At 56.1% G+C, this 12,014-nt stretch overlaps 1 protein-coding gene across 1 annotated transcript in view; it reads right to left on the bottom strand.

Annotated features, from left to right (window-relative positions):
• Positions 1 to 1,293, bottom strand: part of NOL6 (nucleolar protein 6) — a 31,131-nt gene extending 29,838 nt beyond the window's left edge. Inside the window, exons 1-2 of the mRNA XM_075411517.1 lie at positions 1,285 to 1,293; positions 997 to 1,170 (exon numbers count right to left, since the gene is read on the bottom strand). Coding sequence (XP_075267632.1) covers positions 997 to 1,170; positions 1,285 to 1,290 — 180 coding nt within the window. The 5' untranslated portion in view covers positions 1,291 to 1,293. The remainder of the gene's footprint in view (positions 1 to 996; positions 1,171 to 1,284) is intronic.
• Between the last annotated feature and the right edge of the window lie 10,721 nt (positions 1,294 to 12,014).

Here is a 12,014-nt window from a genome sequence, read left to right as displayed (position 1 = left end):
ATCATCAAGTGGAAGCCTCAGCCCAACAGCACCATGCCTCCTAAACCGTGTCCTGAAATGCCGTATGCAGACTTTTTTGAGCCCGTCCATGGCTGGTGAGTCCAGCACATCCGTGGGCAGCCTGTTCCAATGCTTGACCAGTCTTTCAGTAAAGAAATTTTTCCTAAGATCCAATCTGAACCTCCCCTGAGGCACCTTGGGGCCATTTCCTCTTGTGCTATGGCGAGTTACTTGGGAGAAGAGACCAACATCTGCCTCGCTACAACTGCCTTTCAGGTAGTGGTAGAGAGCGATAAAGTCTCCCCTCAGCCTCCTCTTACCCAGACTAAACAGCCCCACTTCTCTCAGCCACTCCTCGTAAGACTTGTTTCTCCAGCCCCTCACCAGCCTCGTTGCACTTCTCTGGACACGCTCCAGCCCCTCAATGTCCTTCTTGTAGTGAGGGGCCCTAAACTGAACACAGTACCGGAGGTGCAGCCTCACCAGTGCCGAGTACAGGGGCACGATCACCTCCCTACTCCTGCTGGCCACACTCCTCCTGGTACAAGCCAGGATGCTGTTGGCCTTCTTGGCCACCTGGGAACACTGCTGGGTCACGTTCAGCCGACTGTCGACCGGCTCCCCAGGTCCTTTTGCTCCGGGCAGCTTTCCAGCCACTCCTCCCCAGGCCCGCAGCGTGGCGCGGGGCTGCGCCTCCACCACGCCGCCGCTGTGCGCTGGAGGGGGTCGGTTTTAGCGGTGCAAAAGAGGCACAGGCGGGACGGCAACGCGAGTTTCGGCGGAAACACCGATAACCCGGCAACGCGGAGGCTGCGCCCTCCGCCCCAGGCCCCGCTGCCCGGACCCAGCGGGTGCGGAGGGCTCAGGGCCCCGCCAGCGGCCGGGGCTCCTCCCCATGCGGCTCCCGGGAGCCCGGGGTCCCGCTGCTCCCCCCCCCTCCCACGGCCCCGGCCCCCAGCGCGGCCCACAGCCGGGCCGGCGGGCCTCCCGGCTGACCTGCAGGCGGAGCAGGCTGGAGTGGAATAGATCCTCCGTCTCCTTCAGCCGGCTCAGCTCCTCGTTGGTCGGCGGCCTGTACAGCTCGGCCCGGCTCAGCTTCGCCGGCTGCGGGGCCCCGCTCCCGGCCGGGACGGCCCTCTTCCCGCCCCGCGCCGCCGCCGCCTCCGCGCCCTGCGAGGGGAACACAGCACAGCTCGCCCGGGGCCCGGATCGCCCGGGGCCCGGATCGCCCGGGGTCCGCCGGGCCCCAGCCCCGGGCCCCCCGCCCCGGGCCCCCCACCTCACCGCCATGGCCGCCGCCGCGCACGCCTAGGCCCCGCCGCCACCACGTGCGGAGCCGCGCGCCCTGCCCGCCGCCCGGCGCCGCTCCCCATTGGCCGCCCCCGCCAGCGCGACGCTCCCTATTGGCCTCGCCGCCCCGCGCCCCGCCTTCCCGCCCCGCCCACGTCTGGGAGGGGGAGGGAAAGAGGCCGCTTCCTCGCTTTGCGGCAGGTCGTGCGCGCTTTGCAGCGGATCCGGGTGCTTGGCGGCAGCGCGGCCGCTCGGTCCCGTCACGGCGCGGCCGCGGGGTTCCCCCGCCGGATCCCCCCGCCGGGTGCCTCCGCCTGCCGCCTCCGCCTGCCCCGGGCCCCGCAGGCCCTCGGCTGGGGCCTCCTCCTCCCTTGGCTGCGACGGAGCCCGGAGCGGCAGGCCCAGGCGGGCCGTAACCCAGATTCACAACCTTTCACCCCAAAGCCGCAGTTCTCGGGGCAGCCCGGCGCGGCCTGACGCCCCACACGCCAGCTCCCCCCGCGGGACCGACCCGGTCCGGGACCGGCATTGCCCCATGATTCGAAGATCCGGTAGGAAAAACCTAACAGCACAACGTGTACTGTTCAGCAGGGATTCTTTATTGCGGCGCCGGGCACACGGGGGATTTCTCCTCCAAACGTGCGCACCAGGCACCCTGTTGCTTCAGGTTAGATACAATCACACATGTAAATATTCATTATATTTCTAGGAACTAATTAGCATATGTAAATATCTTTCACGCATGTCTGTTAGCATCTTTGGGTGGTCTTCAGGGGTCCCAAGATGAAGGCCCATCCTCTTCATCATGCTGTTCACTGATTGACATTTGTTTCTGGGCAAACTCTGTTCTAGGATCATGTCTATCGTGTCCTTCAGGTTGTTTGGCTCTGGTGTTGTTTTGCGCTCTGGGTGCCTCCTTATCTCTGTAGCTTGGTGCATTTGCGCTCCCCAGGCCGAGCTGTCTGGAGTGGAATTATTCAGGAGTCTCTTTTATCCCACAATTATCCCAATTATTTGCTGAGAACCAAGACCACTTTTGTTTCACTTAATTATTTTGTCTAACGACTAAGTGATAGCTTGTGCCCACGTCCTTCCACTACATTCCTTAATGAGAGAACAGGGATTAGTGTAACAGTTACATCATTAGATCACTATGCATGCAGAAATACAAGTTACAGTACTAAAGACTACTAAAAACTAAAAATATTAAGGCTTTTTTGTTATAGTTTCACGTTTCTTACAATCCCCTCTATCACCCACCGGCCTCGGGGACCCTGATGGAAGCAGCGCTGTGTTTTCCACATCGAGTTCGAAAGCGACCTTGAAGTAACTGGGGGGAGGAAGATGAGGTGTACTGGGGCTTAACAGACAAACCAGACTGCAGTTTTCCATCTGGTGTGACTTCACAGGGTAGACACGGGGGACATTTGGGTCTGTCTGGGTGGGTGGGGTGGGTGAGCGGAGCATCAGCTGGGCTCAGAGCGGCCGATCCGATGCGCACGCCGTGAAACAAGCTGCAGTTCACACAGTACGCGCGGTTCTGGCGAACAGCTGAAAGCGGGTCTGGAAAATCACCCCCTTCCAGTGGCTCAGCGGTAGAGCTGCCTTTGCCTTCTGGCGTGAGGATTTTCGAACAACCCTGAGTTGCTTGAAGCCTTTGAGACACAGTGAAGGCAGAGAACCGCTGCCTGCGCCCAGAAAACAGCTTTGTTTCCCAAAGCAGCCAGTCTGCAGGCAGCATGACCCGGTTGATCCAGGGTAGGGCGAGCGTGCAGCTGCCTGTACACCGCAGAGTCGGGCTCTGGTACTGCATGATTAATCAGGGTGGACATCCCCTACGTGACCTGCAGAGAGCACAAGGCAAAGTTGTGGCAGCCTGACCCGGCTTGGCCAGCTCCCACAGGAGCTGGGCCAGCGGCAGCCTACGTGCAGATGACCACAGCGGGAGAAATATCCCCTTTATATATGACTTTACATACATATGCCTTTACAGAAGCAACTCCACAACTCAGGTCTGACCAGATTTGGGTTGTCAGGGTATTTAAAAGCCCACCCCATGTGTGTCCCTGAACAGGAGGTCACAGGTTTGGGACTCAGATAATTTCAGTACTCCTTCCAGCTCTTTGACTAGCTTTTGCATAACTGTGGATGGTTTAATTCACTACTCCGCACCCTGCCATGGAACAGCGATGTTGTGAGTCCAATGGGACCATCCTTCTTTAGAAGGACTCTGCTCTGGGCTAGCAAACCCAGCCAGGAGTGTGTCATTGCTATGTCAGGTCCAATTTCTTCTGCCTGAACCCCAGCCTCTCTCAGTTCAGGTTTTTTCCTGCTCTGTGGGAACGCCATAAGATCAAGAGCAAGCATGTAGGCGTGTTAAGACAGAGGGTGGAAGATCACAGATCCGTCCGAAAGGTAAATGTAGGTGTTCAGAGAGCTCCCCAGTGAACTGGCCTGAACTCTGCCTCCAACACAGGACCCATAAGCCAAATCAGCCCACTCTGCTCGTGGGCTGTGCTCACGGGAAACACAAGCATGTCTGGGGAAAAACAAGGTTTAGGGAAAGAATAAGAAGGTTGGGTGCTGGAGGGAAAAAACCTGGGCAATGCCATGTCCTTCGGCGCCTGCAGCCTCACAGCTCTCACCTGGCAGAGCTTGCTTCCACGCACTGCTGCTGCGCAGCGTCTCTGCCTGGGAAACCCCGGTGCCAAGCCCCTGCTTGGGGTCAGGCATCGTCTGCATTCCCAGGAAGGGCTGGCAGCACCCCGTGCGTCGCCTGACCTGCTGCCTGGCTGGGCACGGCCGCCAGCCCCACTGCCGAGAGCGCTGCAAGCCTCACGTCCCCGGTATTAAACAACTTCCATGCAATAAAACCTGCTGAGAGCGGGGTCTCTGCCTTGTGTCAGCCAGAGGATGAGGACTCCTTCAGGGGGGCATTTGGCTCCTGCTTTCCAAGGAAAGTCTCCCAAGAGCCACGCTGACCTGCTGCCGCGTTTGAGGACCACGTCCTGCAGGCAGACGCTCGCAGCAGGGGTGCAGGTGACAGCTGTAGGTCTGAGATGAGGTTTCTGGTCCCTGTTACTGCTCATCGCAGCTCCTGCCCAGTCAGTGTGTCACGGCCTCTCAGTCCCAGCCGCCATCAGCGACATCCCCAGCCTTCTCCAGAGCATCCCAGCAGAGGATTTTTGCCCGCTGCAACCCTGAATTGCTTCTTCCTCCATCTCAGCGGCCTGGGTTGGGTCCTGCAGGCTTACCCCTGCCCCTTGAGCTGGGGAGATGAACCGCCTTCATCCATCTGCGCTCATGCATATGCTCCCTTCCACTCCCTTGCATCCCAAGGTCGCCTCCAAAATTGACTTCCAGTTAGCGCAGATGTTTAACTCCCCTTTGTTTTGCAAGCAATTCTTGTGCACAGCCCCAGAGACTCTCCTGAGTACAAATTACAGCGTCAGCTCCTAACTCAGGAGGAGTTTATCCTCTGTGTTCCCAAAAGAAACAGCTCCTTGGCTGGAGGAGGTCCCATCCCTCCCCCTTCCCTCCCGCCCCTGATGGGACCGGGACCCCCCATGCTCCAGACCCACTCCTCTCCCCCATTCCGCGGTTCACCGCGCCCCTTCCCCACTGTGCCGCGCTGCTCCCCGAGACGTGATCCACTGCCCGACACCCCTGGGTGCTGTGGGCATACCTGCGGCGCCGGGCTCCCCGCCGATGGCAGGCGAGGGTAATTACGGCCCTGCGCAGGATTTTCGGGAATGCTGGGAAAACCAGTTTGGCCATCGCTGGCCGCAGGGTCACGTCCCTGCACTGCTTGAGGGCACGCAGAGCTGCGTGCGCACGTGTGCACATAGACACACACGTACAGCTGCACATGCCCACACGGATGTGCGTAGGTACACACCCCCCCTGCTCACACCCGTACCTCTAAGCACACACGCACGCTCGTGCACGCACACAGGCGTGCGCGTAAGCACAGAGATGCACAAATCCGTGTACACATGTAAATACAAGCATACATTACGCCCACACGCACGCACACGTGCGCACACACCTCTGGCACCCCTACACGTACAAACGCACGCACACGCGTACACACCCACCCGCAAATACACGCGTGCACAGGCGCACGGACCAACACGCACGCACCTGCAGACACGTGTGCTCACGCACACAGAGCCACAGCAAGAAGCTGCCAGCTCTGAGGGTGCCGGGGGGGTTAGGGGGACTCGGGGGACCAGGGCAGGTTGGGTCCTGGATGTGCCACCCCGGGGCAGCCGGGCAGCACAGTGCAGGGCCGGTGACGCCTTTCCCAGAACGGGTTATTTAACGAAGTATTTCAGCACCTGGTGAGTCATTAATTACGCCCCATCCCACAATGCTAATACTAATACTAATAATAAAAAAATATTTTACAGCATTCCACACCCCGTGCCCGCCCTCGCAGGCATCACGCACCTCCTACCATCCCACCTTGCACAAAAAGCTGCAGCGTGGCCCCGGCTGCCCACCCGCTGCCGGGCTCCCAACCATGCTTCATCCCACCACCCGGAAACCCCTGGGGAATCGGAGGGATCCTTCCCATGACTCTGTCCCCAAGAATCTGGTGTTTCCTACCCCAGGTGAAGCCGTTCCCAGGCAGTTTCTCACCAAGAGCGAGCAACCCCAAGCTCTGTGTGCCAGCATCTTCTCAGCATGGCATCCCAGAGCTCTCTGGAGAGGTGCAGATGGACAGCAAGCTGGCATCAACGCACCCCTGGGGAAATCCCACATCAACACCAGCTACGCAGACACCGCCATCAAAATTCAACAGTGGCATCTTACAAACGGCAGAACTCCCCACAATCACATGCACACTTCCTTTAAAACATCTACATCGCACTAAAGAAGCCACTACACAGCCTCTGACTCCTGTCAGATAGACACCCAAGACAGCTAAATACCTGATGCTGTGTCCTACACAGTCAACCCCAGGCCCCAGAAGGTCCACGACCACCAGTTCCAGGGCAAAAACCACAACCCATCCCTTCGCTCCACGCAAATGGGTGTCACGTGTGGGCACACAGCCTGCCACTCTGCAATGGGACGAGCCAGTGTGACAGCCGGTACCCGAAATATCTCACATGAGATAACAGCACTGCTGGGACCAGCTGAGCTCTTCCCCTCCTGTTCCTCACTTGGTTCCCCCATGCTGGTGGAGCAGTGCGGTTTCCCCTAGGATGCAAGGAGGGCCAGGGGCCATGTTGAACCACTGGCAGGGATCACTGGTGTCCCAAAAAGGAGGAGTTGCAGAAGAAAAAGGGGGTTGCTGCTCCCCACCATCTCTTTACAGAAGAGATTCTCTTGGCAGAGTGAAAAGCCTGGTGGTGATTTGCAGACAGGCTTCCTGCGGGGCTTTTTTTCCAAGGAGACCCAAATCCCTTTGGCCTGCCAAGGCTGTTTGCAAACATCGTGCTAGATCCCAGCCCAGCAACCTCCTGCCCACAGGCTCAGACCTTTGAACTCGCTGAGCTGGGGCAAGAGGAGGCACAGGGCTGCTTGGCGCTGCGCTTCCTGAGAGCATCTCTCAAAAACCTGAGCACCTCCCAACCTCAGCCCACCGCGCTGCTGGTGCCCTCGACCACACAGCTCAAACCGCTGTGCACGAGCGCGCACTCACACGCACACCCACGTGCACACATGTCCTTGTCCCTCTGTTCCTCTCCTGCTGTCACCTTGACCCTGGCTCATGCTGCGTCGCTCTCCCTCTTCACCACCTTGTCCCACCCCAGGGCCTTCCCGCAAACGCTGCTGATGTGGGAATGCTCTGGTCCCACGGCAGCTGCGGGGAGCTAAATCTCGAGCTAAAACCTCGGCATGTCCCCAGGGCTCGGCATCACCCGGAGGTGTCTCATGCTTCCCCATGGGCAAATCCAGCTCCTGCCCTGGGCTCTTCCTATCGGACGTTTGCATCCATCCCTTACCCCCCTTGGCCACCCCACGGCCACAGCTGTTTTCTTCCAGGCCTCCCAAAAACCTGATCTCAGCGATAATGCCTGGAGTGGCAGAAAGGCACAGTTCAGCCATACGAGGATGCAGCACTTCTCAGTATGGCCATATCACAGAAACCCATAGCTAATGAGCAGTCTTCACGATGGCCAAGATGTGGGGGACCTCATCATGCCAAAGACTGCTGAAGCTTTAAATAAAACCACAACGGCTTCACCCGGGGATTCAGGCAGGCACCAGCATGTTCCTGGCAGCCATCAAAAGAGAAAAAGTCCAAAGAGAGCTGGAGCCTAGCTCCTGGCTCGGACATCACAAGCTCCTCACTTGTCGGATGGGGTCAGAGGGATGCCAAGGTCCCTCCCAGTGCTTGGGACTACCTGGGCAATGCAGCATTGACTTGGATGAGTCTCAGTCATCACTCCGTGCTTGGATGGGGTTAAGTCTCACCTGGTTCATTGAACCCCACCTGTTTGCATGGGGATGGGGCATTGGCTTTGCATCCCACCACCGGCGGCAGCAGCGGCTCCAGGGCTTTACTGGGGTAAAGCTATGGTTTGCAGGCTGGTAGGACAGCCAGAGCCCTCCTTGGTCAGTCATATGCTGAGGGGCGAACGGGGTGTGGGTGTTATACACTCCTCCTTAGGCAAAAAAAAGTAGCCTAAACGGTCAAAAATTCAGAGAGGACTAAATGAATCCATACCTGTAGGTCGGGGTCGGAGAGGGAGAGGCTGATTTTGACTGTCCAGAGTCAGTGGCTCTGGCAGCTGTATCTCAAAACTGTGGTGACCTGAACTAACATGAAAAGATGTTGATACATTTCGTAACGTGTTTTGCCTCCTTTCAAATCACCAATTCCTTTTTTGCATAGATTGGTTTTTTTGTCCCTTGTTTCTATTTTCTGATCGCTTTTGTTTGCTTTCTGTGACAGGCTAGGGAGCGAATTTATCTGATTTCCCGGCTGTTGCTGTGGGCTTTACACATAGCAACAAGCAGGAGAAACCCCTTTCCTTTTTTTTTCTGATGGTAAGAAACAACCTGCAGCCTCCAAAAAGCACATCGGAGACTGAGGGAGGTGGAAAGCTCTGCCCCCTTTCCTCCTGTAGTTGTGCCATGTTTTATCAGCAATGGTTCGTTTGCCTTGTCTGTTCCACAAAAACAGTCCTCCTCAATCTCCCTGCAGCAGGATAGTGCTATGTTTTCCCCCCAGAAAAAAAAATTCCAGACTGCTCCTGAGACTAGGTGCAGTGTAGAGAGCCAGAAACATGCAAATTAGGTGTTTATTTATTCATGGTTTAAACCTCTGAGTGCCAAACCGCCTGGCAATGTGAGCGCCCTCGCTCCCTCCCTTTCAGCCAAACCCAACCCACATGGCACTGGGCAAGCGTCAGTGGAGGTGATGATGATGATGATGATGATGACTTGATTAGTTGAAATCTTCAGGCACACCTGACTCAGATTTAACAGCTCCGGCCCTTTTTTTCTTTGCCCCAGCCCCCCCATACCAATGACTCTTCAGGACAGGTATGGTCCATTCTTGTCTGCTCAGTGGGGAAACTGAGGCAGGGCAGAGGCAGGGGTTGCCGGGGTGCAGGAAAGCTGAGTCAGAGCTGACAGGGGCATTCGGGAAACTCCCTCACAGTTCTCCATTTTGCTGTCGGTTCTCACAGAAACAGAGATTATGCAACTGTGTTGTCTGTCTCTGCCAGATGCCTCCTCGTTCGTGGTTTTTAACCCAGAGGGGCAGCTTCACCCCCAGATGTGAGTGCTTCAGAGATGTTCTGTGGAATTAGGCAGCTCAGCTGGGAGCACTAGAAAGACCAAAGTCTTCCTTCACTAGGGAGGAAGATAGTGGGGCACGCTGAATTGTATTACTAGCCACATGAGACACCACACAAGAGGGTGCTACAAGAAACCAGCTTCAAAGCTCTGCTGCTTCAGCAACAGCTTGCAGAATTCTTACCCTGTGGGTGTTGAGGCTGTTCTCCTGGCCCTCCTGCTCCACAGGGATAAGTTCCAAGTGTTTGGTCTCACACCACAGGGTGCTTTGGGACTGGAAGGACAGAGAGGAACACCCTGGCTTTGGGCTGGGATGAACCCCTCTTCCCTAGTCCCTACAGCCCCCACAAGGCTGCTCTGTGAGACAGAGCTTTTGTCTAATGAGGTCAGAGATGTCTTCCCCATCAGGGAAGACCCCTTTGAGGTAGATGAAGGGAGAGCCGTAGATGTTGTCTAGCTCGACTTCAGCAAGGCTTTCGACACTGTCTCCCATAATATCCTCCTAGGGAAGCTCAGGAAGTATGGGCTGGATAAGCGGTCGGTGGGATGGATTAAGAACTGGCTGAATGGCAGAACTCAGAGGGTTGTCATCAGCGACGCTGAGTCTAGTTGGAGGCCTGTAACTAGTGGTGTCCCCCAGGGGTCAGTACTGGGCCCAGCCTTGTTCAACTTCTTCATCAACGACCTGGATGAAGAGTTAGAATGTACCCTCAGCAAGTTTGCTGATGACACCAAACTGGGAGGTGTGGTAGACACACCAGCAGGCTGTGCTGCCATTCAGCGTGACCTGGACAGGCTGGAAAGTTGGGCAGAGAGGAATCTGATGAGGTTCAACAAAGGCAAATGCAGGGTCCTGCACAGGGGAGGAACAACCCCATGCATCAGTACAGGCTTGGGGCGGACCTGCTGGAGAGCAGCTCTGCGGAGAGGGACCAGGGTGTCCTCGTGGACGGCAGGTTAACCATGAGCCAGCAGTGTGCCCTGGCTGCCAAGAAAGCCAATGGAATCCTGGGGTGCATCAAGAGGAGTATGGCCAGCAGGACGAGGGAGGTTCTCCTTCCCCTCTACACTGCCCTAGTGAGGCCTCATCTGGAGTAATCTGTCCAGTTCTGGGCTCCCCAGTTCAAAAAAGATGAAGAACTACTGGACACAGTCCAGCGGAGGGCTACAAGGATGGTGAGGGGACTGGAGCATCTCTCCTACGAGGAGAGGCTGAGGGAGCTGGGCTTGTTCAGCCTGAAGAAGAGAAGGCTGAGAGGGGACCTCATACATGCTTACAAATACCTGAAGGGTGGGTGTCAGGAGGATGGGGCCAAGCTCTTTTCAGTGGTGTCCAGTGACAGGACAAGGGGCAATGGGCACAAACTGAGGAACAGGAAGTTCCATCTGAACATGAGGAAGAACTTCTTCCCTCTGAGGGTGACGGAGCACTGGAACAGGCTGCCCAGGGAGGTTGTGGAGTCTCCTTCTCTGGAGATATTCAAGACCCGCCTGGACAAGGTCCTTTACAACCTACTGTAGGTGACCGTGCTTCGGCAGGAGGGTTGGACTAGATGACCCACAGAGGTCCCTTCCAACCCCTTCTGTGACTCTGTGATTCTATCATAAGGGTCTTTCCACCAACACAAAAACTGGGCACTGGCTTTGGGGAATCTGGACAAATCCGTTTTGCTGCCCTTCAGCCTGATTTGACCTTGAAGGGTAGAAGTTACCTGCCCTTGCTTAGACACCCGGGAGAGACATGCCCTGAGATGAGTGAGGGGAACACAGGCCTCCTGAAGGCACTGAAGGCTACAGAGGGAGCTGAGGGCTTTGTGCTGTCTAACCTCCAAGGCAGTTCCAGAAATCCCAAACGCCCAAACCCAGGGGTCACAGGCATGCTTGAAACTCTTAGCTGGATGCTCTCACTCAGGTACCCCATACTGCCCTGCTGTGGGTTACCAAGCCATGAGCAGAAGGCTTCCTGGCCCCCCAGGGTATGAGCCTATGTTCTGAAACAGTCTGGTTACTGCACGCAAGTTTTATGCTGGAGAGGAAAGGCTCTGCTGTCACCTGGGGTTTCCTTTGCCCCCCGCTGTGCCTGGTGTAGGGGGAAACACAAAGAGACAGATCCCTCAGGCACCAGGTCTTGCAGCCTGGGTGAGCACAGCAGCAGCACCCAGGAAAGAAAATAGGGGTATGGGACAATTTGAAGTCACTTTGGCAGATGGTGGACATCTCACTTTGGACCATTTTCCTTTGATTTGTCCATTAAACAACGGGGGCGGGGGGGGGGGGGGGGGGGGGAGCAGTGTACCCAAGACTCATGGTGCTTATTATGAAAGGGATGGACGCAAAAGGCAAATCATCTTCAGGTGACCATAAGACCATAAGGTCTCTGTGTCCATAGGAGGAACAGCTGCACAGGCTGGGACTCTTCTGTCCCTGAAAGACATCCAAGGGAAAGGTTATGGCAGAGCCTGCAAAATTACAAGAGGCAGAGTGTGGTTGGATAGGAAAGGACCACTCATCATCATCTCCATCGTGAGGATGAGGCCATCAAAAAAATGAGCAGGTGGCAGGATCAAAATAAATCAAAGGAAATTATTCTGCACCCAAACAGGTCATTAGATTGAGCAGCTGTTTGCCACAGGATGTTGCAAATGCTTAAAATTTACCTGACTTCAAAAATAACTAAACAAAATTCATGGGAGAAAAATCTACTGACGACTATTAAATACAAGGACACCTCTGACTCAGGGAGTCTGACTCACAAAAAAATGTCGGAGGTCGAGGAAATATTCTGAGGAAGTATCATTTGGCCTTACACCCTTCCAAGGGTGGACTTCCACAAAGTGAAGTGCATGGGTAGACAGGCCGTTGGGGGCCATTTCTATATTTAAGAATATAGAAGTGCCCAGCACTGAAATGCAGCATCAGTTGTGGTAAGTTTGTTACCCACCTGCATGAATCTGCCCCAAGATATC

The sequence above is a fragment of the Opisthocomus hoazin genome, chromosome Z (assembly GCF_030867145.1).
Source record: "Opisthocomus hoazin isolate bOpiHoa1 chromosome Z, bOpiHoa1.hap1, whole genome shotgun sequence".
NCBI lineage: Eukaryota > Metazoa > Chordata > Aves > Opisthocomiformes > Opisthocomidae > Opisthocomus > Opisthocomus hoazin.
The sequence above is the reverse complement of the archived record's forward strand: the minus strand, read 5'-3'. Positions and strand labels throughout refer to the sequence as shown.